A 26121-nucleotide genomic window follows, 5' to 3' on the forward strand; every position below is an offset into this window, starting at 1 on the left:
AATACGAGAAAACTTTGCCTAGTTTTTGGCAACAACGACCACTTGCCCTAGTAGACCTAAACCAGTACCCATTAGTAACAGGCAGAGATGTATACAAGCACGTTGCATATATCAAATGGACTGTTTGTCTCGTCTTCTGCATATTTATCTATAGCATATATGAGAACCATTGACAACCGCAGACAAATTCAAGGTGCGTGTGAGCATTCCGATTCTTATTCTAATTGCGATTCTGATTCTGATCGCGATTCGTACGGAGGTGCGGGTGATTTGAATTTCGCTCTTTCTGCCAGTGCGCATGCGCAGTCGGAGGCACGCTGGCTCCTCCGGAGCAGCTGTTTTGGGTTTGAAATTCCAACATGGCAGAGGCTGTGCTCAGTCTTCCCTTCACTAACTTGGAATGGTTTCAAATGGCAAGCATCCTCCTTTAACCCGAATAACCATTCATCAGCAAACACATCGGATCGATGTTACCCTAACCCGAGAGGCTGCCCTGTCACAAAATACAGGTAAGTGGTTTTGCAGGAGCGCATCCGAGATCAGTGTAATTAAAAAATAAATACCGGAGCTGCTCCACGGAAGAGCGACCGCTATGTTTTTAATACATCAATTGGCCTCACTGTGCATCATCCAATATTTCAATTCGCAGTATAATTTTACGCGTCAATCTTGGGGCGTTTATTTCTTTCCAGACTTGGGTTAGTGCTTGGAAAGTATTATATTTAGGCTCGTATGTGGTTAAAAAATCTCATGCGTATTTCCTTTAGGATCCATGTGTTAGCTGTTTAATGAGAAAGTGAGAGTGGGGTGGGGTTTGGGGTTGTTTTAAAGTAACTTTTTTTTCCAGAGTGGAAGTTAATTTATGTGATCTTTGTTTGGGGGGTGTAAAAAGTTGACGCGATCACTGCATAGATAAATCTGGTAAATAAATACAATGTCACTGTTCTCAGTGTGGGGGCAACTGCAGACATATCTATTTTTAAAGTAGAAGGGGACAGCATGGTGCGTATATTCGTGTCCTCAGAGAGCTGCTAAAATGTGTGTTTCAATGGCACCGACAGCACTCAGATCTCGTTTTTTTTTTATCCCTGCACCCTACGGCAGTTTCGAGTAAAATTGACATGGACTTGTATTCGTGGTCATGTGTGTGTGTGTTTTTTTCCTCTCTTCTCTCCCCCCGTTCTTTCTTCAGTTGTTATCCAAGAGAGCTTTTGTTGGTGTTGCTTTGCCTTAATTATATGCATGTAGGTTAAATGAATACCTGACGAAAAGGGCCCACGTTTTTCAAGGCAGTGAAATCCGATAGCGGAGAGGAAAAGTGGCTCTAATGAAAAGCAACCTTTGGAATTCCGCCTTGTGAAAATTCCGATTCAGCTTTTTTTCTTCCCTTTTTTCTGTTATTGCAGCAAGAAATGCTCAGTAGCACCAGTGTATATGGTATGTCAATTTTGAGATCTACCTCATTCACGCCGGGCTAGAATGATATTTATACTACATAGTTTGCAATGTTGTTGTACTTGTGTGTCAGTTGTGTTTAATGTTTTTCTAGTAAATATCGGGGAGGGGGGATTTGTTAGGAAATACTTGCATGTCTGCTCGTTGCTCGTGTGTATCTGTGTGTCATACATTTTCCATTTGATGTGTGTTTGGGGTTTGGGATTGTGACATGCTGTATTTAGTGTAGATGTCATCGTTCGAATTATGCATGCGATTTCAATCTGAGATTTCAGTGATTCGGTATATGGATGTTAAATTTCATTTACAACACGTACCAGTTTGCACGTTTTTAAATTTTTGTTTATTTTTATTTATAGCAATATGGATTTTTAAAATGTCTGTTATGATGATAGAAAAATTGATTTGAATTAAAATAGTTGGCAGGTTATAGTAATCAGTTACGCTACAATAGTGTTCCCCGTGTGAATCCAGAACCGCTTCCGTCTTGGAAAAACAAATAATAAATACTGGTTTTGATGGCATTTCTCGCGTGTAGATCCGCTGAAATCAAACGGGCCCTTTTGTATAGATGTTTGTTTTAGATGCACATAATTTAACAGCAGATATGTTTTGGGGATGAGAGCTCGGGGCTGCTTTGCTAGGGGATGTGATTACCAGATGGGAGATTTCCCCGTCCACATGTTAAAGCGCTAATATATATTCCGAGCAGATTGGTCCGCTTGCTTCTGATGAGCGGCATACCGCATTTATACATTTTAAATCGGGGCCGGGACGGGACTCCTCCGAACTGGATATTTGATGGAGATTTGTTTTTCGTCTGCCTGGTACTCATTAAGACCAGAAATGCAGGGGAAAAAAATAATGGTGTTAGATGGAGGAGACATGTAGCAGAATATACGATAAAGAGATATTCAGTGGATGCATGACTTTGAAGCTTTGTTTTGCTGTCTTTTAATGAATTTTATTCATTATTATCTTATCGCGGAGTTTGATATCAACATTAAGATACCGGGAAAGTGATTCATAAATAGCACTGATATTCCTCCTTTCTTCGTACTGTATATTTGCATTGCTTGTTTTGCTTCGTGCGGTTTTCTTGAAAGCAAATACAAAAAGTTCACGACGCGTTGATACCAGTAAAGAGTAGCCGTATCAATTGAATAATTTTATGTCTTCCCCTTTATTCGCCGTAGGAGACGTGTTAATAAATTCCACATGCCAGTCACATGTGGAGGACCCTAACACCGTCAAGAAAGTGCTATTGCCTTGTAAAAATCCCACTCGGACAACAGTGTTTATTTTAAGCCCTGGATCTAATTTCCACACATTTGCTCTTTAGTATGTGTGCTGTTTTCTTTTGGTTAATCAAACTATCCTGAGCTCTGTCATGCGAAGCTGCAGGTTGGAAATGTTGGATAGGTCACCTAAATTAGTCAGTCCTGATAGTAAGTAAAACATATATTGCTTTATAAAATAGATAAGGGTTGGCGTTTATTGCAGTCATATGGTAAAATTTCACCGTGCCATAGAAAAGGATTTGGTCTTGATAATTATAATATTTTATAATACTTTTTGTCCACCATACAAAATGTAACTCAACATATTGATGCAGATGGTGGGTTACTGTTTTTATGACATATAATAAATTGTGTGGCGTGATAATATTATGCGATTTAGGGATATATTAAACATATAGCCTGTGGATATGAGCACTGTACATGCATTTTTTAATTGTAAACTAAATTCAGTGCTCGTCTTAGCCGTTTGGATTTCTTGTGGATTTGGATTTGTCTTGTTTTTATTAACATAGCATTGATTTTTTTTTGTTTTCTAACAGAAAAATGAACAGACATGAGCCTTTGGGTTTCTGGCCCATCTGCTGAAACCAACAGTGCTGAGTTAAAGAGTTAGAGGGAAACATTTAAATTATTGAAAGCCAGGGGCAAAATTGCAATTTCCTTGGTCTTTTCCTACTGTTATTGTATTGGTTACAGTTTTTGTATTTAATATCTATTATTAACGAGGGTGTTGTTCAGAGGGGAAGGAGAAGGTGTCGTCTTGTGGTCGTTATTTCTCACAGTCACTTTCCACGCATGATAAATTTCCTTATTACTTTACCGCACTTCTTGACAAGTAAAAAACGTAGTTGCCATACAGTTCAGGATTGTCAGGTACTTGGTCTAGTATCAAGTCTTTCAAACCAGGCATACAAGGGACATAACTATGACAGCTGGATTGGCCTGATATATTAAAAAACAAAACCACACACACACACACACACACCATTCAGACTTGCCTGAATATTAATGTGAATTATGCATATAAAAGAGGCTTTATTAAGCATGTGGTAACTGTCACGCGACAGTGTACAATAAGCATGAATCAAACTTAATTTTTTTTCTGTTGAGCGGCTTGTGGGTTGTACAGTTGGAGTCATTTTGTATTTTTGGTAATTGATTTCTTTTCAGAACCATGTGCCTTCGTTTTTAAGGGCAAATGCTGGACTTCAGGACAACTCTTTAGAAGTCAATTAATTAATTATCCCACCCCCAAACAAACAAAAAAAAAATGACACTGCATGACACGCGGGGCTAAAATCTTCATTTCTGACCTGAGTTGACTTGCAGACATGCACACATTTGAGTGTCAGTTTGCTCCTCGCCGTATGGTGCTGACTTTGGTCACCAGAGCTGGACAGGTAACTCCACGGTGCCGGGTTCAGATGTGATTGTGGCTTGTTGATGGACATTGACCCCCCTCCCCCCCCCCATGTAATTTTTTCTACCTCCCTCACTCCACTAGATGTTTTGTGAGCTTATTTGCGCAGGGGAGCGTGGAAAAGAGACAACTCAGTCGGGAAGTTTATTTTGATAGTCTTGATATACTTTCAAATACACCATTTTCTCCGACAGGTGATTTTTGCTCCATGTATATGTATATAAAGAGAATTCAGAAATTTTTGCAGTTATTCTTTGTGTCATGTTCATTTTTAGATACTTAAAAAAATATACATTTTATTGATCTTTACAACTCCAGGTAAAATATTATTGGTATTTTGCCTGAAAGGGACCCATATGCTACCATAGCATTTCACTGTTGGCTCTCTCTCTCTCTCACTCTCTCTCTCTCTCTCTCTCTCTCTCACACACACACACACACACACCATTAACAGTGCAACAGGGAACATACAATGCCAACTGAACTGAGACTGCTTTTCCCGTCCATACTTTGCCTTATAAAGAAATCCTCTTTTAAGGTTGCAATGTGCAGCTGGTGTAGCAGGTTTCCTCTGTGTTTATAATGGCCTGGTGTCCATTTTTAGAGAAGTTTAAGGGTCAAAAATTATTTAAACCATATACCAATATAATTTTAGTTGAACCTTCTAGAATTTGGGTAGCAGTTACAACGCATGTAAGCAAGTATTTTCAGAAACATCCAAGAGTCTGTGAAGCCTCACAAAGGTGTAGATTAGATTTTACTGGTATGTTTGTAAGGCTGGATGGGGCTTTGACTTTCAGTGTCAGTGAGTCCTGGCGTGAGCAAATTGTCTGGACTATGAATCCCGAATGATCATGTTGCTGACTATGTGTGCCTGTTGTTTTTTTGTTTTTGTTGGTGAGGCAAATACCTTAAAATTCAATGTATTAACTGTCTTGGTGTTTACGCATTACACAGCACGTGTGTGAATTACTTGTACATTATTTTAATTTAAAAGGCCACACAGGAACAGGAGAGGAACAGCTCGACAGATGTCAATAACCTGTTATTTTTGTTTCAGTCTAGGCCTGGGGGGGTGGTTTATACATCCAAATATCGCAGTCAAACCAGGATTATGTAAGCGCAAGATTAAAAGATGCCAGTAGCTCAGGTGCTTGTAATATTATTATGGGGTTTTTCAAATTATGTGCAGGATGTCAAACATGGCTCAAGGTTTTGAGATGTACAAATAGCATCTGCATTTCTGCAGGGTTTTTTCCAGAATACCTGTGTTGGTATGTTAATGTGTCGTTTGGTAAATGATTAGCTTGTGAAGCAGCGGTACTTGCAATGGTTAGTGGCCTACATAGCATGCTGTATATAGTGCCTCTCCTGCTGTGATATTAAGGTTGGGTTGGGGGGGGGGGGGGGGCAGCATGGGGAGTTTCAGGAACTTACGGCCTGTTTGGAGCTAATAATTGTACATTAAGATCTCATCACTGCGTTTGCATATGCGTGTCTTTTGTCGGAACTTGCTCTGACTAATTGACGGTGGTACGCGTAGCTATCCATTGTGGCCGTACTGCCATATTTATCTTAATCCTGCTCCGTGCTTTAATAGCTCCTGACGAAGGGATAATGAGGAGGAAAATGATAACGTCGACTAGCCTTGAGTAGTTATCGCTTTTGGCCCTAGGGCACGTCACCTGACGAAAGGCGGCAAACGACGCCGATCCGCAAGCGGCCGTTTTATCCACATGGCGACGGAGGGATACTGGAATGAAGATTCCGTTGGCTTGCGGGTGGGGGGAGTGCCCGGGGAGGGAGGGAGGGGTGGGGGGGTTAGTGCGATTTCCCGCCAGGATTATGTGAATACATTAGACTGATGATATTTATCACGTCGTAATGTTGACCATTAAAAGAAGATCTTGCGGCTAACTTAAGTTGCCCCCGCGAGCGTGCCCTCGTGGGGGGATCGCCGGGCCCGCTTAAACGGATGGAGCGATCAAGACGCCCGGGTGGCGGCATTTGTCAGCGCCAGTAATGAACGTTATCTCTCCTCATATCTCCGGCCCTGGCGAGGTGGCGGCTCACATGAAACAGACGTGAGGTTGTCATCTTTAAGCAAATATGTTAAGTGTTGTCTTTTGTGGTTTCCATCTGAACAGCCAGGGAGACCCCATGGGAGCCAGACTCATGGAAATAGAACAAATCCCATTTCATCTGAGCTCTGTCCCCCCCTCGTCTCTCTCTCTCTCCCTCTCTTTAGTCTCTCCCTTCCCTCATGCCAGTTGCCTGTGTTATCTTTGTGTGTTTCCCTGCGCACTGACAATTCTTTCAGTGATCTAAGTTGGAGCGTATTAGAAACTGGAAGCAGCTGTCTGTTGCTATACTGAGAGACGTGTTTGCTCTACTGCAAAGATGAAGGACCGTGAATCCTTGACATCTCCCCCATCCCCCCCCCACCCCACAACACACCATCTCATTTAGACGCAGAAACTGTCTGCCTTAGACAGACCCCCCTCCCTTTTCTGATTGACAGTGTATTGTATAGAGATTTTTTTTATGCATGTGTTTGTTTTTGTGTGCAAGATGCTACCTATTCACGTGTTGCTGTCCTCCTTTTGGGGGATGGGGTGGAATTTGGGTCCCCCTGCTTAACTTTGGTTAGCAAAATAGGTATAGTTCTGTGTCTGGAGAAGACACAACTATGACCACTGTTTTGTGGTGTTTGCAGGGTTAACTGTTTGTGTGTGTGTGTGTGTGTGTGTGCGTGAGACCTTTTAGCAATCAGCAATGCTTTAGCACATAAACATTTCTACTCTTTAATCATGCCTGATTACTGTCCATATGAACTTATTCTTGATATGAAACGCTGATTACTTTATATGCTCAAATACATATATATATACTTACATACTGTCTTAGTCATGTATGGGTTGCTTTCACAAGCATCACATCAAGGTGAAATTTATGACTCAAAAGGTTGATTAAGGACCTATCATCCTGTTTGCTAGAAATTATTTTCCATTCCAATCTGATTAGGCCTGAATAAAAAAATCTAACTATGTTTGTTAAAGTTCATAAAAAACTAACAATGCTTTTTCACCCATAAACCTGACATTTTACTACATGAATGATTTTTTATGTGCATAAAAAAAATATATAGTGTGCATGACCCAAATATAAAGTGAATTTCTTAACACCTTTACATTTATTTTCTTGTGTAGTCCTATATTGTTCTGTATTTTAATGTTTTCTGGTGGCTGGATCCATAATGTAAATTATTGGCTGTTTCTTCCAGTATGTTGCTAGATTGCTCAGACCTTCTCTGTCATATTCAGCTTGCAATTTCAATAATTTCAATAAACAACCCCCCCCTCCCCTCCTTGTGTTTCCAAGCCACAAACTGTTGGTTTTGTTCTGTCTCTCTGACTGTATCTATGCTATTAAGGAGTTTAGGTAGACTGGTGTCTACTGGGAATTTGAGAGAAGAGGCGATCCCCCAGTGTACAGAACTAGGTTTAGCAGTAATGCCTTTAATCTGGGCTTGTATGGGATTCTCGTGCGTTCATAGATTTGCTTCAGTAATTAGCATACCCCAAGTGGCACGGAAAGAGGCGTTTGCGTGAAACACAGATGTCTTCATTACGCTGTTTACATTTTAATTAGGTACTGTAACTTTTGATTCCTAATGGCTGTTGTGATAGGATATTTTTCCTCTTTGGTTCAAAGGGATCCAGTGATCCATGTTGCCCACACAGTATACCAATGCCAGTCTGAAAGACAGATTTTTTGTTGTTTTTTTTTGTTGTTTGTTTTGTCATTCTTCTTTCCCAGACAGCCATGCTTCAGATGCAGCAGTTTCATTTTATTTACATATTTTGAGTTCATTAAAGGGTTCTCTCCGAGGTCCTCGTGGGTGATTGCTTTTTTTCACACTCTCTGTAGCTCTTGTGAAATGCGGTAGGAAACGTTTGTCCAGCGGCCTGGAATTAGGCTGTTCTGAGGCCAGCAGACATAATGTACATCTACCTGGCACCCGAAGACGTGAAGTTGTGGGGTCCAGAAGGTAAATCAAGGATATGCACATTGTTGTGGCTAAAATATAAAATCCCATATGCAGGCTTACATTAGCAAGGATGCGCGAGTCATCCTGACTGTCATTGCTTTAAGAAGCAGGGCTGTACGATGTGATTTCTTTACTCTGGTAATTTGCAAACCCTGGAATTCTGGTTACTGTTTATGCAAAACATGGGGCGTAAACTATATAATTATTACATGTCATTCCAAAGAGCATAAAAGTGTGTCAGATTAAATATTCGCTTTTGTACACTAGACCTGGAGTAAAATTTGAGCACCAAACTCAGCTGGTAGCTTTGTTGTGGGAAGCAGTATTTTCTGTTAATATAGCTAAACTGTGTTTGTGTAACAAATCAGTGGTTCTTTCATATGTCTTCCCCCCCCCCCCCCCCCCGGGTGGTTCCTACTCTGCCGAGTGCAGGTCTCTGTGAGCCGTGTGAGTGGTCCGTCATGAACGGTGCCATCTTTTAAAAATGTGTTTTTATCCCGAGTGGAGTGATGCATGGGTTTGAAAGGTGGTGATCTCCGTGCCGATGTGTCCCAGGCCTGATGCAATCCTGTTATTGGTCAGATGTGATGTGGGGAGAAAAATGGTGGTGATGTGGGGCCGTGGGGGGTGGGGGCCAGAGGCCTTCTGGCCTGTCATACTTTTGGGACTCGTTCCAATTTTCTGCTCAGTGGCTTGTCTCACGTGAGTGTTAATAAAGTAATTAAAAAAAAGGAAAAGCTTTCATGTTCAAGTTTTTTTCATAGATACTCTTTTTAATGCTCTTTTTTTAATGCAGTTCCTCTAGTTTTAATCAAATCAAATCCTTAATTCACCCCCTTCCCCCCCGCTGTGCACAGTAAATTCTGAATTTTAAACAGAAAGCACACAGTGTACATGCTCTTTTTAGTGGCCTTTACAGAGCTAGTCCTCAGAATTTTTTCAGCTATTAACAGATTTCAACACGCGATGGGACTGAAGAGGTTAAATATGCTCAAGACCTTTTAAGTCCCGCTTTTGCCGGAGAAAATACTGCTGCTTAAGATCCCTATAAATGAATACTACTTAACTGGTATGTTTTATTGGCAAACGAGACCTTACTCTTCTAATTAAAATATTGAAATTAGTGTCTGGGTAAAATTGTACATTGATATGCAAGACAGCTTGCTTTCATTTGTTGAATATGAAAGCTGTGAAAACGCTCATTTGATTTTTTTTTTTTCTCCCCTCTTTCGTTTAAATCTTTCTGGAACAATGCGTTGAGTCATTGTGTTCTGTGCCTAATTGACTCAAATTGATATTATTTTGATGTACTACCAAAGATCACATAAAAGAAGTTTGGGTCTTAATTAGCGGGACAGTCGTATGAGATTCACAGTGTCAGTGCTCCTCGATAAATCCCCGGCGTTTTCCTCGTCCGCCGCCGTGCTCCCGCAGTTGACGGCCCTGGCTGCTTGCCAGAGATCGACATGAAGCACTTCAGGTAGCCAGGAGAATTTCAGTCCGTGGCCTGTAGGGGAGGGAGGAAGCAAGGAGGACGCTTTGCTAAACTGGCATGGAGGTTTTAAGGCGTCGGGAATAAGCGGTTGTGTGAGCTTATTGCAGGACGGGGGGTGGGGATGGGGGGAACCGGGCACAGCGAGTGGTGGAGGTGGTCTGCAAGGATGCGGTGAGGAGGCCTGCTGTTGCTTTGGTCATCAGCTGGAGGATTTGGAGCCACTGCTAACGAGAGAACGTAACACGGTAATTGCATCTCGCCTTTAACGAAGCAAGTGTTTCAGACTGTGTGTGTTTCTCCTCTGCTAGCATTCAGAGCACTGAAATGACCATGTTACACACTAATATCTTCAACACATTTCTCAAAAATATAGAATGTAGAGCATCAGAAAAAAATGATTAATGTTAATTTTAATATATTTAATATTTGAGTTACTGGGGGTTGTTGGATGGTTCTTTGCCAACAAAGGTTGATAAATGAAATGAAAATGTTGTTAAAGGGGAAAAAATCTAAGCTGTAGCCCTTAATTGGTTTTTATCCATACCATAATATAAAATGAATTCTGCTGGCGTCTGAAATGAGTGCCCTTTGAGTCGTGTTTCATGGAAAAGCAGCAATGATGCTCGAATTCCTAGGAGGCATTTACGTTAGACGATGCTTCGGAAACTTCAAATTGCTTGTTCTTCAGTAATTACGCCCAGAGTTCTCGATAACCCACGTAATTCACTGAAGTGTGGACTCCATTCATGACCCATAAAGTTGAATAGATCTTCTTATAAGACAAACTGGACCTTTTTTTTTCCCTATGATGTGTTTTCATCTTGCTTAAGTAATTAAATTAGTAAGCGTGTGCAAACTTCTACATGCATGGCTCCCAAAGTTAATCACTCATATGTAAGCCGGGTGAAGGTTACAGTCTTTATTTATCCTGCTCTCATTTATCCTGTCTCAATATTCTTTACAAAATTTACCTATTATTAATGCAAATCTTAGTCTGCCCCATATAAAAAGTGGAAAAACGAAGGAAACCTTTTTGTATCAGTTTTCTTAAACGTACATCTGAACCTGTTAAAATGTAGTTCATTCCTGCAGATTAGAGAATGGTAGTGAATCAGGAGGAGGCCTGATTTTTGGAGATTGTTTTCTAGAGTGAAGTTTGTATAGGCTGGAGTACATAGTGCATCTCAGTTATGGGGGAGCTGGGCGGGGGGGCACGTTTGCTAAAATTCGCTTATTTGGAAAACGCTGTGATGGTCAACTAGGGACGTGTTCACTGTTCAAGGAATTTCATTTCATTGCTAGTTAAAACTGTATGTAACAGTTTTGTGATGCATCACTGAGAGGCCTCTATTTAATGTGAATTATTATGATGTATTTCATGTACTGTTTGAAAAATGTCTCCTGTTTGCCAGGTAGACCAGAATGTTTTAATTGCTTGCCTAGTTGGTAGAGCAGCACTTTGGGAATTTACACATGGATCTAGAAACTTGCACCGCAGAAACTGTCAATGAGGGTGACAAAAGAGTTTTTTTTTTTCCCTCTTCTGCCCACTCGCCAGCCTCTTTTGTTACTTATGGGGAGGCTGCCAAGAAAGTCATGCTGAAAATTGTTTTTAATATGAAAAAAGGAGTGTGGGCAACAGAGCTCATTGAGAAGGCTGAATGGACCATTGACGTTAAAGGAGAATTAGCGAGCTGGCATATTGTTGCTTCAACAATGATAAATACTTTCAAACAAAGGGCCATTTGTGAATAGCAGTGTTTTGCGAGTGAGGCAAATGTGACTTTTTTTTGTGTTATAAGAGTACAGCTAGGATCTTAAATCGAGTAACAAGTACGTTTTTTGTTGCATGCGGTATTTTTCAGATGTTCAGAATGTCTCTAAAGCACTTAGGAGACGAAAGCAAACACGTTGTGAGGGACTTTTTATGAGGCTGTCATGGGGAAGAAAAATGAAACCTAAACAGTAGCCTGTGTTTGAGAGGCAATTATCTTGTAATGCTACTTGATGAATATCTTGTATTTTGTATTTTTTTTTCTTTTCAGTTCAGCAAAACTGAATTCTAATTAACATTCCCTGGGGGATTAGGGATAGATTTTATGTTTTTGGGGTCTTTCAGCAAATTTCCACTCCACCCACATACATGCACAAGAAAATAACTGTTAAAGCTGACCCTATTTTGTACACAAAAGGTATAATCAATTTCATTTAAATTGAGCCTGAAGGGGCCACTTTAATTAGGTATATCCTAGTGTCATTTTTTTTTCCTGTGCAACTGATATTTGTCTTGACTCTGAGATTTGTAATTTTTCAGTGTCATTTAAAACGTAACACTTTTAAAGGCAATTTTAGGGACAGATAACCCTCATTTCAAATTCCCTGAGATACTACTCTGTATGTGTAACAAATGCTTATAAGAAAAAGGCTGAATTGTATTATAAATTGGAATATATATTGTAATATATACCCTCAATCCGCAAGCTATGTTTTATGTATTTTTTTTTCCTTTTCCATTCTCCATGCTCTGCACTTTTGATCTATATTTGAATGTTAAGGGCGTCGGACTGAATTTGGCACTGATCATGAATTGCCTTATATGTGCTTGTTTTGTGTGTGGCCTATTTGATGGCAAGAGCAGGTGTCCACATGGAATTAGAGTAATTTAAAATGGAGGTTTATTAGTATTCCATTATTATTACATGTCCTGAAAATTCCAAAGCTTTGCAAGGTTTATCGCCACTTTTATGTTCATTATCTTCATGCCACTGCAGGGATGTTTTCTGTGATGTTCTCCGAAATAACTGGCACAGAACCACCAGTCACATGTTCTGCTCAGCTCTTAATTTGCCTGTAAATCTCTAATACTGAAATTCATGGACATATTTGCCTCGCTTGTAATTTTATCCCAAAGGATGCAACTTCAATGTTCTAAACTCAAAAACCCTTCCCTTTTTTCCCCCTAAGGCTCAGTTTATCACAACTTGATTTATCTGACCCTCTTTAAATTTAGAAAAAAATCATTATAGCAGTCAATACGTTGTTGATGATATTACAGTATGTAAGAAAAGCACCTTTGGAAAGAAATCATTTTCAATAAATTGAAAATATCATCTTGTAGTATTTATTGTTGTTGTTTGTTGTGTTTGTGAGTAAGTATTGAAGCAGTTAGCAGTAAGCTAGGGTCGTCCATGTGGATTGCCCTGGTCATTTTTGGTATTGCTGCTATCTGTACTAATAATGATAATTTGGCTTTAATTTTATTTGCAAATTGCCATCAGTAATATGTTGGCTGTGGAACGCAGAATGTTGTCCGGTCAGTGTGGCACAGCAGAGGCCCAGTGGAGAGAGCGGCTTTTGGCGGAGCCACAAGTCGCTCACAGAACGCCGTGTACCTTTCATCCTCAATGGAAGTGATTCATAAGTGGCAGCAGGGAAGGATGTTTGCTGATATTCATCTCATTCGAACACCAGTCTCGCTGAAAAAGAGAGCAGCAGATTGTATCTTTTGATTGCAGCCCCCCCCCACCCTCCAAAATGTCCCAAACACTGTAGGCAACAAATAACTCTATTGATGTTGTAATAATAGAAATATCATTGCTTCGAGAAAACAGCTTAAAGACCAAAGGGGCAAACAGCCAGCCTAGGAGAGCACATTTAACGACTGATACGCATCCTTTAATACAGCGAGCTTTCTGCCAGCTGCCAGGGGTAGACTCTCTGAAACCCAACATTGTTAGCGAACAGCCAGTGGGCAGCGCTAACTCCTAGTGGACATCTACATCTTGGGGAGCATTTGCTAAGGCCGAAATCGATCAAAACCTCAAGTTTCATACATTAATTCTTCTGTCAAATTCTGTCGTTAAAATATTTTACTCACTTCTTCTAATGTAGCACTCGTTCCCTAATTAATCATTTTGTTACCTTTTTCTACATTTGCCTTCCATCATAGGGCAGCAAAGATCAGTTGCTTCTTATTAGTGGTTGAGTTACTTGTTCTAGCATAGTTCTAGTGTTCTACCTGCGCATTTTGGTTATTGGTGGGGAGCTTGCCTCATTTCACTAGTTCTGCTCAGGCCTAACTATTTCACCTACTAACCTCCAGAATAACTTTCACCCCATTTGAATGCTTTTTGTATAAATATGGAATGGGGGGGGGCTGTTCCATGTTCTTTCCTAATTTTAGAGAGAACGGTGGGAAGGTATACCGATTCACAGTTACCTTACTGCGTTTGACCGAAGAGTAAAATAGAAATTAAATTTAAATTCTTGAACAACAGCTAGCAGGCACTGTAGTCCTTGATATCCAGTGTACAACCAAGTTAACAACAAAATAAACCAGTCTGCTTTGTCAGGAATTAAACGTAGGTGATAAATTTAGACTTATTCTGACTACAGAAGGAACTGTTTATTAATAAGGAAATATTTAGCTTTTCACTGCTGAAAGGAAAATTTATACTATATTCTTCTACAAACTGGCAAAAGACTCCAGAAAGACCAAGAACCACTTCAATAGTGACTGATGTTACTTTTGTTTAGGACAGTAATTCTTTTCCCGTTTTTGTTCCCTCATGTTTATTTCCGCTGACAGAAGCAAATGATACAGTACATGACAAGTGAATTTTTTTTTTAATCAAAAGTCTAGTTAGTTTCCTAGTTTTGCAGCAGATGCAGGACTGATTGATTCACCATCACTGCTTAAGAATTGTTTATTAATTGGCTTTAGAATAGTATCCATGAACAGTGCCTTTCACAGAGATTAAGACGCCTCAATAAAATAAGCTGTAAATCAAATGAGATCATTCAGTAAAAGGTGCCATTAACAATGCATTGGTTATCATCAGTCTATATATATGTCATAGTCGGCAGACACCATAACTATTTTTATACTATTTATTGGACGTGAATGATGGCTCATATACATCAGAGATTATTTTTTATTTTAGACTTGTTCCTGAGTACATGGGTGATTTACCGAACTTTCGCTGAGTGTGCCTTTTTTTTTTTGCTGGTTATCAGGGCATTAAGTTGGTGCATATAATGCAGGAAGGTTCTAGAACGTCTTTCCAGAATCCAGCAGGGCTTATCGTTTGGACTGTGATGGTCAGATGCCGTTTGGCTGTGAGACTGAGGAAGCAGAGAGGCTACTTCTTAAACAGATCGGTCTCGCATCATCTCTCAGTGGCGATCTGTGAAGCGAATGACTCACCCCTGGCTTCCGATCGCTTAAGTGTTGATCATGACACCTTCAGCGTTACCGATGCCATGGTCTCATTTCATGCTGTGGCGTTTCAGATTCCTACATGCTCTCATCTTCCATGATGAACGCTGTACATTTCTACGTCCTGTTCCCTGTTTTCATCATCGTTCTCTCTTCCTGCTGTGAGAGAAATCCAGAAAACTGCATGAGTCTCCATGGGGGGGGGGGGGGGGGGATCCACAGTGACCTTAAAGGAATGGGGGGGGGGGGGAGAAAAAACTTTTACGGTAATGGGTCAGATGCACAAGTGTACTCATTTGCACATTTTATTGGCAGCAGTATTGTATCGTAATAAATTGAACTGTGAGCACCACGTGTATATAGATAATCCATATAGCCCCAGATCTAAATTGAGAATGCATATGCAGTATGTGTAAGGTAGAAATAGGCCAGATGAAAGTATGATTTTTCCCTCCCATTAATTAGTTCAAAGGTACATCTTGAGCTGAGGAATGATCTGTATTGAAGCAGTTAAGATATATATTTCCCAAAGGTTCTGGCTTGCTACAGAAAATTATATATGCATGTGCATGTGTGTACCTGTGTGTAAAAAATGTGAAGTGTAGAAAGGGAACTGGGTTACATTATTTGGGATACAGTTTAGGCTTTCGAAAGTGGCAAACCTTTAACTATATAAACTGCAAAAAAGGCCTAAAACGGTTACATAAAAATATAAAGCACTGGCTACCTGGGGACCTTAAAACCTTTAATGACCTCTCTTTATATTACATTTTGCTTTGCATAATGTCATTGAAGTTTTTTTTTTCCTTCTTCTTTTTTTATTTCAAGCAGCCTGGGAATAGTGACTGACCGCCACAGTATTTCCCTCTGAATGACTTATCAAATTTATTGTTTTGCTGCCTGGGACAGTAATGGGTGTTTAATTACTCAATAAAAGCGGCGAATAGATTCCATTCCTCCTGTGTGTTAGACAAATGGCATCGATCTTGTCCTCCGATGCAACATGAAACCAAGCAAAGCGGAATTGGACCTGCTGGAGTGAGTGAGCCACTCCGAGGAGAGTTCCTATTCATTAATGATGCATTTTGTAAATCCATTTGGTTTAATTTCACTTTCAAATCTTTTTTTTTTTAAGTTGGGGAGGGAGGTCTTAAATTCAGTTCCTGAAGGCTGACAAGCAGACATCAAGGTGGAGGGTGGCATCAGTGGCGGACTTTTCTGGAAAGTTCCGAGTTCATTGCCATACGCGGAGTATACCTCCTGACCCCTTAGTGCATGACAGACCTGCTAATTTGCAAAAAGGAAAGGTTTATCAATAATGTAACGTCGTCATGAGACGTGGCTGCCGCAGTCCGTTAAAAGGCAGCCGACCCACTTTTTCAGAATCTTAATATATGTTTTCATTGCTTATTATTCAAAAGATCTGCTCTCAATGTCTCAAAAACTGTAATTAATTGTAAGAAACATAAAATATCAATTTTAAGCTCATTCTGCATTTTGCTGCTGTGGTACCCTTGAAACACATTATATTTTCATTACAAAAATAGCAGGTTTGCAAAAATGTAATTTCTTTTTTCCCCAACTTCTAAGTGGTAAGTTTCTGTTGAGGTTCAATATCAGAGTAACGCGAGTCAGACGTGTGGAGTAAGTCGGGGGTGTATCTGGAAAAACCTCTACCTTGGGAAGAGGCGTTTTCATGAGTGATATGGGGGGGTTGGAACATTGTGCCCCCAGCAGACTGTGCACGGCTGTCAGTCTGTCAGCGGCAGTCCTAATGGCCTTCCCATGGGCTACCTGTGCAGGGGGGGGGGGACCCATGCTGTACCCAGCGGACCTCAGCTGCTGGCCACCCAGTGACAGTAACTTGCCACTGAGCAGAAGTGTCACCGTCTGTATGCAAACTGGTGACAGATGACTGGACACCTGGGTAACACCCATTCTGCAAGAAAAAGGAAGGATTTCTTTGTACTCACTCAGAAAAGGCAGGAAAGGTTGCAAAAATTGCAGTGATTGGCAAGCTAAATAAAACCTTTTCATGTGTAACTCATGAAGAAACCAGAAAGTGCTAAGCCATGGTTAAAAAATCCAAAAGTTTTTACTGAAATCTTGATATTCCGATTCAACAATATACTTTTCCTGTTCATGTACAAGCATGCCGTTTTTATAACTGTGCTCTATAGACGTGTCATGTGTGGTTTATTGGGTTAAGTGATTCCGGTAATCTCTTCCTCTTATTTCATCTGTCCCATGTTCAAAAATGTGTTTTAGTGTTTCCAGAAGTGCCAGAAGCGTTAACATGACACTTCCTCCTTAAACGGCAGCTTGCGGCGGTAACATAAGTTTTTTTTTTTTTAGTTTTTTTTCTTGACTTGCTGTCGCCAGTTAATCATTTTAAGTCGTAGCTGTCGTTGTGAAAGCAGATTTCCCTTGTGTTAAGTACTTGCGATCATGCTTCCTTTGGGGGGGCAAAAGCGGTATCCATTTAGCAATGTATGCTAGGGTATTTTGACGCTTCCATGATGTAGATGTTTAATGGAATTACAATTGAAACAGTAGCTGACTGATAATTGCTGCCATAACTGTGCTATTTTGTTCTAACCAAAAAGGCCCTCATTTGTTACCCAATGCTTCCAGTGCATTCGTTGTTGGTTGTTTGCCTCCTAGTCCCATAACACAATGCTTCCTACAGCATCTATACTGTAAACAACACCAGGCCATTTTTATCTGCAGAGTGAAAGCAGTTTTTCCTCCCTGAGTTGGACATTTCATTCCTCTCTCCCACCCCACAAACAGAAAGAGAATTCCCATTTTCCAGCAAGCCAGAGCAGCATTGGGGTGGGCTCAGTGAAGATTTACCGTGTGTTTAAATGAACGTGACGCAATATTCAGTGCAGTTTCCGTACTGAAAGACCTGTAACTGGGATTTTCTAGACATTTAGCAATGGAAACACCCCTTGGGCAGATGCCAAGCCAAGGATTTTCTGTTTTGTATCCAGGTTGCAGTTCCAGTTTAGGATCCATGAGTTTATTCACACCTTTTTGTAAACAGAATTGATGGTGCTAATCATGGGTTTTGCGTTAATTAAATTCAATTGATAATCCAAATAATTTAAAAAAAGTAATGGACTTCATCGAACCACATTGATTTCGTGTAGCACATATTTGTTCAAGTCACCTTCCTTTGAATAGGATGATTAAACAATAATTAAACACAATTAAACCTTAATTGGAGTTGGGGGGGGGGGGGGGGGCTGCCCATTTGCCAGTTCACTTTGGTGCCAAATTTAAACGTCTATATTATGTTTTAGGAATCACGGTTTTTAATCTGTTTTTGTGAAGTGGTTGTGAAGTTGAACTATATAACCAGTTATTTGCATAGCTAGTTCTGCCACACACAGTTAACAAAGCTTGTTATGGTCTACTTGTCTACTGATTAAAGTCAACAGTTATTGGTGGGCGGTGGAATTGACAGCCATCATCAAATAGAAGTGTTTTTTTTTTTGTTGTTGTTGTTAATATTCATTCTTTGCTACAGATCAATGCCTTCAGCCATATCCCCTTCTGCCTGTCGGTAATCTGTGTCGTCACCTGAGAGCCTTCCGCTTCCATTTCTTAAACTTGCGATGCCACCGTCATGTCCCCGGGTCTGGCGGGATCCTTGAAGTCAATTTACGTTTGAGCAACGGACGACCTTGGGCTGAGTGTATTGATGAGTGGGATTTGTTCCGTAATAGAATTGTATCTAATTAAGTAGCTTTTAATTGGGCGAACAGAGAACACGCAAATGCAGCGCTCTCCGAGTTAATCGTTATTCGGCTGCATTGATAATTATCCGCCCGTCCACATAATGAAAGGTGGCCGTTTATTATTTTTTTTTTACAATTGTGATCAGATTTGGATTCTGTTATCGTGCGCGTGAATCACTCTTCGCCTTTGATATCACTTTACAGATACCGAGCATTGAAGGCTGAGCCCCTGCTGTGATGCCGATACGTATTTATTTATTTTCCACGGGTGCATGAGCAGACACAACGAGTGGATTTATTTCCTCTGTCCTCCACTCCGTACGCTCCCTGGCAACAGGACCGACACATCCGCTCGCGTGAAAGTTGGCCCGAACCGGCCGATTAAGACCTTCAAGGAATCTTGCTGTGCGTGGACCTCTATGGGGATTGGAGTGCTTTCCGGTCATTTCCCGATGTGTGAAGGAGTCCTCTGCAATGGTTCTGATCCTCTGCCCTCAATGCCTCATTTCCTCCACATCTCTGGCCACTCAGCAGGTCTCCTCCCGGGCCGCAGCCCACGCAGGCGCCACTGCACAAGCGCCACTGCGCACGCGTCAGCGCTCCCTGCCACCACGTCCGCGGCCTTGTGCTTTTATTGCAAATAGTTTTCTTATCTCTGCTCATTAGGCTGGCCGGTGACCAGTGGTCTGCCGCAGTCTATTACATCAATCCGTACCTCTCGTGTCTGTTTGTGCTGCAGACTGTCAGTTCTGAAAAAATGGTGCAAAACAACGTCGGGGTTGGGGGAGGGGGGGGGGGTCTTGAAATGTAGAAGGAGCAAAGTCTGCCCCACTCAGCCCTATAGGTGCATGAAAAGAGAAACTTCAATACACTGGCAGATCAGAGGGAACTATAATCTCAATTTAATATCCAGCTTCTTAGATCTTCCCCAGGTCTGCCAACTTACTTTCACACCAATAAACTACGATTCTCCTTCCCCATGAATAAATGTAGACACTGCCACCTCTGTGCTTAAATAAGTGTAAAAGTGAAGTTCAAATGGGAGCCATTCATATTTATTAACCCTATTTGCGTGGAGTTAACGCAGTGCATATATGTTACGTACGTAGGTTAGGCTTATATATTAGGGCTGCAGTTGATTAGCTATTTTCCTGTCAGAAATGCATTAACATTGACGAACACTATAAGGTAAATAGCTTATATCTTATATAAGAGAAACAAACAGCTGTATTGCACGGAGACACGTAGCATGCGTATATTTCTAAGCCCCAGTGGTGCTTTTGTTTTCCATCCCCCCCTTTACTCAGCTGCACATTTGACTGCGCGGTGGCATTAGTGCTGAGTAACACCTTCTGTCTCTCTCTAGATCAATACTGGAATGACAGCTAAACCCCGGCAATGAAAAATCTTTAGCTTTGAAAAAAGATCCGTCTGTGTCAGGCTCCTGCCGTAGTGCTTAAGAGTGTCTTTCACGCTGAGTACCGTCCAAGTTCACAGATTCTTCTTTTTCTTACACATTTTTTTCTCTTGTTTTATAGAGAGATGTTTTGTAACGCTCGCGTGGACCTTCGTTATGCTTGATCATGCCGTGGCTTTAGGTTATAGGAGAAAATAATCAGTTGAGAACTCGGTTGAAGTAGCATCTTTTCGTTCTACTTCTATTTCTTCCATTTTTATTCAAGGAATCTACATAAAAGTGCCCCATTTCTGGCTGTTTGTTTTAGTAGGAGTGAAAGCCTTGTGATATATTTAAAGCAGGTTACGCGGTCGCATTATTACATTACCGGTGCGTTCTAAGGGCGCGGGATTTCTGGGAGTGTATGGCTTGACGCCTCCTGTCCCTCGCGCCGCCCGCCCGCCGCGAGCTCTGCCAGATTACCGTTTGGCGCGTTAGCATCGGCGCGAGCGCGACGGATGTTTAATAATCGTAGCTAATTTGCCGCGGATTCGTCGCGCGACACTCTTCAAATGGGAGCCGCCGAGGGAGGCCCGCCAGTGGGCGAAGCAATTTCCCAGTCTTTCTCCTTGTAGAAGTTCCCTTTATACTTTCTCCACCTTTTTATTTCCTCTGCAACTTTATTACAGTAGAGCTCGGAGATTTTCGCCGTCTTATTGGCCAGAGATTGCCTCGGCTGCCTACTTTCACCTTTTGTCCAGCAGATGTTTGAGAAGCGACCTTATTCCTCAATGGTAGTCGATAGCAAGCGAAAACTTAAGACGGAGAGTGTTATTCTCGAAGCTGTGGACAAATAATGTCCCTTTTACCTAATGACCGTTTCATCCACTTGCTTTCTTCTTTTAATTAGTCTTCTATGCAAAGGCTCTTAATTACTGTTTTGGTGAAGGTAATTAAAAACAATGGTTTGCACTAGTTTTGTACAAAGGCATCAATTTGTATCTGACTTTTGATTGATAGGCAGAGTTTCTGGTGTAGGATGCAGGAAAGGAAACTTAATAGTTCTGCAAACTGCTGCAGTTCTCCACATTATTTGAAAAGTTTTAGTCACGTTAATATATATAAATACAGTGGTACCTCGGTTCTCGAACTCAATCCGTTCCGGACATCGGATCGAATCCTAAAAAGTTCGAGTTCTCATCGAATTTTTCCCATAAGAAATAATGGAAAACCAGTTAATTGGTTCCCGGCCCCCCAAAATTACACCTAAATTTGTTTTGTTTTTTTAAGCATTTAAACACAAAATGAGCAGGATAAAACAAGAAGAGCATTTTTTTTCTTAATGGCTTCCAAAACGATAAAGATCTTATCCCAACATTACCCCTGTCCTGCTCCTTCCGTGTGCCACGCCCCCTCGTTAACCTCGTGTGGGATCCCTATGTGATCAGCTGTTTCTGGTTGTTGTCATTAGTCCTCTGTATTAAGTCGGCGTTTCAGTTTGTTTCCCCAGTCAGGTCATTGGGTGCGTTCGACTTGCTTACAGCGCTGGCTTAAAGCAATGCATTCTGATCCTGACGCAATGCATTACGGTTAGATGGATTGCGACCTCTCACCCGGCTGCACAAACTGGAACCGCCTCCGTGACTACACACCTTTGTCCTTATTGGCCGAAGAGTTTAGTTACACGCATGACGTTTGTATCCCAAGCAGTTCCGATGCGTAATCTGCTATTTCTCCCGAATATCACGTAAAGCAGTGAGAACTGGTTTTCAGTTAATTTACCTGGTAAAATAAAGTTTAAATAAATGACATAAATGCTCTAACAGTACACGTAAGTTAGTGGTTTATTTATTGTTAGTTACTGCAATGTTGCGCTGCTTTATTTGGTTAATCGTCCAGTCTGTGAAGAAGGCATTCAAGTAAGAATTGCATTGTAGTATGACTCATTTCCTGGCGCATACAATTTATATTCGGTCAGTGTTCACGGTTCGACTTCTGATATTCAGATCGATTTCTAGGTCAAACTGGTTTGTTCAACTCCAAGAAATTCAAGTTCTAGTGAGTTCGAGAACCAAGGTACCACTGTGTGTGTGTGTGTGTGTGTGTGTGTGTGTATGTATGTATGTATGTATGTATGTATATATGTGTGTGTGTGTGTGTGACTCTTGGTTTTGAAAGAGAGTTTGGTTGCTACAAGGGAAAAACTGCATACATGAATCAGGCAGGATCAATGATGGTCAAAGACAAAAAGTGAATGCATCGATTCAAGTCTCTACCTCTGAGTGACCCATTAATCCCGCCAGAAATGGCTGCAATTAAATTCAGTTTTTGATTTGAAGATTTTTTATTATTATTATTTTGAAGCATTGGATCTAGCCAATGCCATTATCTGGGTGAGTAATGTTTTCGAAGAACCTTAACATAATGGTCATTTTCATCCATCAAAAGTGTTGTTATTGAGGTAAACTTGCTATAATTCCATGTGTCGAAGGAAACGAGACCAAGGGTGTTATTCAGCCTCAGGGAAATGGTATTAAATGAGTATATTCCTATCCAAAGTGCTGCTAATGAAGGTAGTACACACCCAGTCTGGCGCCACAGAGGAGAACAGTCTTCAGAATACGATGTTGACAGCAGGGGTATTTTTCCAGAGTACATTTTTTTTTAGTTGGGTGTTAGTCAGGGAAAATTTTCTTCAGAGTTGACCTTAACTGTTTGTGAGTTTCTTGGACATTAATGTAAAACTGATTTCTGATGACTAAACACAAGATCCTGAAGTTCTGTTGTCCTGCATTCTTGCATTGAGTTCCTCTTAAGAACTGACCTCTCTCTTGCGAGCAGCAAGTCTATGACCACATGTCGCTAGTACATCGTGACAGACTCTTGGCGGCCAGTAATGGGTCTAGATTTAATGATTTGCGCTTTTAACACATAAATGATCGTGCTGGCATTGCATTAAAAGAGATTAAAATGCATTAACACACAGTTTTGCTTTTTAGAATCTTGAGTGTCTGGTAATGTGTTTTGATGTGTTGACACCAGGTAAACGAGGTTGCCAGCGATCTTTTGTCGTCTGCTGCAGAATTGACTTTTGAAGTCAGGACTACTGTTCTCCCATGTGTACCTAAACTGTCAAAGAACACAGAACAATGGTAGTAGCTACCGGCGGTGGTTAGATCCTCAGAAATCTCTCCGGATCTATGCTACCCTGCCTCCGACATCTCGCTTTGCCCAGCCGGCCCTTGGTGGGCAGCCTGTGTCTTTTTTTTATTTTTTTTTCCCATTCCGGCAAAGTAGAATTTGGTCAATGAGCCTTACATTCAGTGGGGTCGCATCATCTAGCTCTGCTCCCTTGAAGTGAGTAAGTGCTCCCTGGAGAGGAGGGATACCCGTCTGCTTAGTTTGCCGAGCCCTACAGAGCAGTCTTCCCAGAATCCCAGTGCTCGGCACATTTAAGATCATATGAGTCTGCCACAGGCAAGGTGCTAACTTACACCCTATGCACCTGGATGCAGGTGGACTTCCACAGCACTTGTTTGAATGTGTGTAGCTTTTATGATACTTGTGTAATTGCTGTAAATTGGTCTACACCCTTTGAGGGAGAGGACGATAGGCATTAATAGGGACCCTTCATAGCACGTGGAGACAGATTGGACCCTGCCTGCAGCTGTACCCCTCAGCCCCATCCCGCTCCTTTACACCGGGATGCGGAGCTGGACTTTAACCACACTTAAGGGCGAGTTTGGCTCATGCTTTCGCTGCTCTCTGGAGTCACAGTTTAATGATCGGCAGTTGGATGGTGCAATGGCGCTTCGCAGATGTTCTCCGCACCCCCCCTCCCCCCCCCCCCCCCAGGACTAACTGTATCGAATGTGAAAAGGGCAACTCAAGGCAGCCTGCGTTCTCCAAGCCGCCCCGGGGGGGGGGTCCTGGCGTAGGGTGTGCATTCAGACATGGCTACTTCATGATCCCTGTAAATAAGGCGTGAAATGAATCATGAGTATGGAAAATATAAATTAACTCATGCTATCTGTGTACTGTAAGGTACTGGTTTTATCCAAAGTTGCCCTTTATTTTAGTAACGAGTATTGACCTGTATAAGGCGTTAAAACTATTTGTTCCACTATACTTTTTTTTCTCCTTAAATCTGACTTGATAAGCAGAAATGATGTATTCCTTGATCATTTTATGAGACCCGCTAATGGATTTTTTTTTTTTTGGCCTAACAAAGTTAGGCTGTACAGTATGATGTTTCGCAACTAAGTACATTAACGAAGGGGGTGGGGTGGGCGATCGATAGAGAGCTACAGAGCACGCGGCTCAGATATCCATTGTGAGGTAGGCGACGGGCGAGTCGGCTCCAGTAACCTGAGAAGGGAGGCGGGTTGTTAACAATGGACACCCAATGTTCTGCACGCTCCCTAACGCGGTTAGGGACTTTATTGAATGTTCATTATTCTTGTCAGATGAAATATTATGTTACATTGTGATTTTATTATGCTGTTTTTTTCCAGTTTTATTCACAGATGTCGGCATATTTTTTGTTTTTATTTTAAGGCCTATCTTTTTCTGCATATGGTTAAGCAAATACAACAGTTTTTTTTACAATTCCGTTTCTTGCACCAGCCCTAATAACAAGCAACAGTTTTTGTTTTTTTTTTTAAAAGAAAAAGGAACCATAGTATGATGTGTATATACTTTGGTCTTCTGTTTCTTTTTTTTTTATTATTCCGACTATGTTGCTGCTTCCACAGTCACTTCTTCTGTTCTTTGATAAGTAGCTTTATAAGCCACCATGGCTCTGAAAAGAAGCCTCCATCTCAGAGCCTCACTTCTTAAAAGCAATTCGCTTTGAACACTGACGAATGCTTTATAGAAAGAACACCCTCACACTGAAAACACACACACACAAAGAAATGTATAAAATACTACGGCATTTCTTACAGGCTTTGAAAAATACCTAAAAATAGACGACAAAAATATGTTCTATCTACGTCCCAAAAATTTGGCCAGGACACTCATTAATGCTAGGTAGCAGTTTGAAAGTATAAGCTAATATCTAATTAAATACCCAGGATCTAACAGGCTAATTGGCTAACTATTTGGATAATGTTCTGTTAAATTTTAGTAACTATCCGTAGTTGCTGTGTGGTACTTGACTGGATTACAGGAGGAGGGTAATATTGAAATGTGTATTTATAACAGGGCTTCATTTGAGTGTCATCATTTCCCATCCTGCGTCTCAGCAATTGCAGCAGAGGCCGGCCGTCTTGTGGCATCTCGGGATGAATTATTCAAAGACATCGACTGTACGGTGAATCCGCGAGTCCATGCCAGCGCCTTTCACATACAGGGAAAAGCGTCTAGATCAATGTTTTGATATAAAGACGATCTTCAAACAGTCATCAAAGTGTATGATTATGAAGCAGGCATATTTCAGTTATAAACTGTTCTTTTTGGCTCTGGATTTCAAACTAAAGAACAAGTCTACTGATATAGGTTCAAAAAAAGGCCTTTTTTGTTGGTTCTGGGGCTGTGTTTGCAGTGTGCACCATTGAATGCCCGGATCTTTACTGGGCATAAAAACATTGCATGAAGCTTGTCAGCAACAGAAGCATTCTTTGAATACACAACAATTTACATTTGATCAGATCTTGTAGCTTTAAATCAGGGTGTAATTAAACAAGCCTTAAACTAAAGGAAAAACAGGCCTCAAGCCAAGAAAGGATGGGGGAATTAGCCACATTATTACAGATAATTGATTCATCTAATGATTATAATTTATTCTGCCCTTTAGAGAGAATGTCTAAGGTTTGTGTCTCTTTAATGTTTGATTGTCTACGGATTAAAGTCAACGATGAATCACTGGGCTAAATGTATGAGTCTCATAAGTCGGTCACCATGTTTTGATGTGGAATGACATCTTTCCACCTGTTTGTGAAAGCAACACTGCATCAACATTTCCTGTTAGGCTAGAGCTGTGAGTGAATGTATGGTGATGTGTGCAGATGATTTTTAACTATTTGCTGCTAAAAAATT

The 26121-nt window shown here is 41.0% G+C and overlaps 1 protein-coding gene across 3 annotated transcripts in view; it reads left to right on the forward strand.

Moving 5' to 3' along the window:
- Window positions 1–367: 367 nt before the first annotated feature.
- Window positions 368–26121, forward strand: part of fign (fidgetin) — a 39144-nt gene continuing 13390 nt past the window's right edge. Inside the window, exon 1 of one of the 3 annotated variants that reach the window (XM_023819446.1) lies at window positions 368–509. In XM_023819446.1, coding sequence (XP_023675214.1) covers window positions 401–509 — 109 coding nt within the window. In that variant the 5' untranslated portion in view covers window positions 368–400. Of the gene's footprint in view, window positions 510–1167; window positions 1438–21872; window positions 21914–26121 lie in introns of those variants that run through there. The other 2 variants (XM_023819522.2, XM_072718366.1) reach the window with 2 other exon arrangements.

The sequence above is a fragment of the Paramormyrops kingsleyae genome, chromosome 1 (genome assembly GCF_048594095.1).
Source record: "Paramormyrops kingsleyae isolate MSU_618 chromosome 1, PKINGS_0.4, whole genome shotgun sequence".
In the NCBI taxonomy this organism is placed as follows: domain Eukaryota; kingdom Metazoa; phylum Chordata; class Actinopteri; order Osteoglossiformes; family Mormyridae; genus Paramormyrops; species Paramormyrops kingsleyae.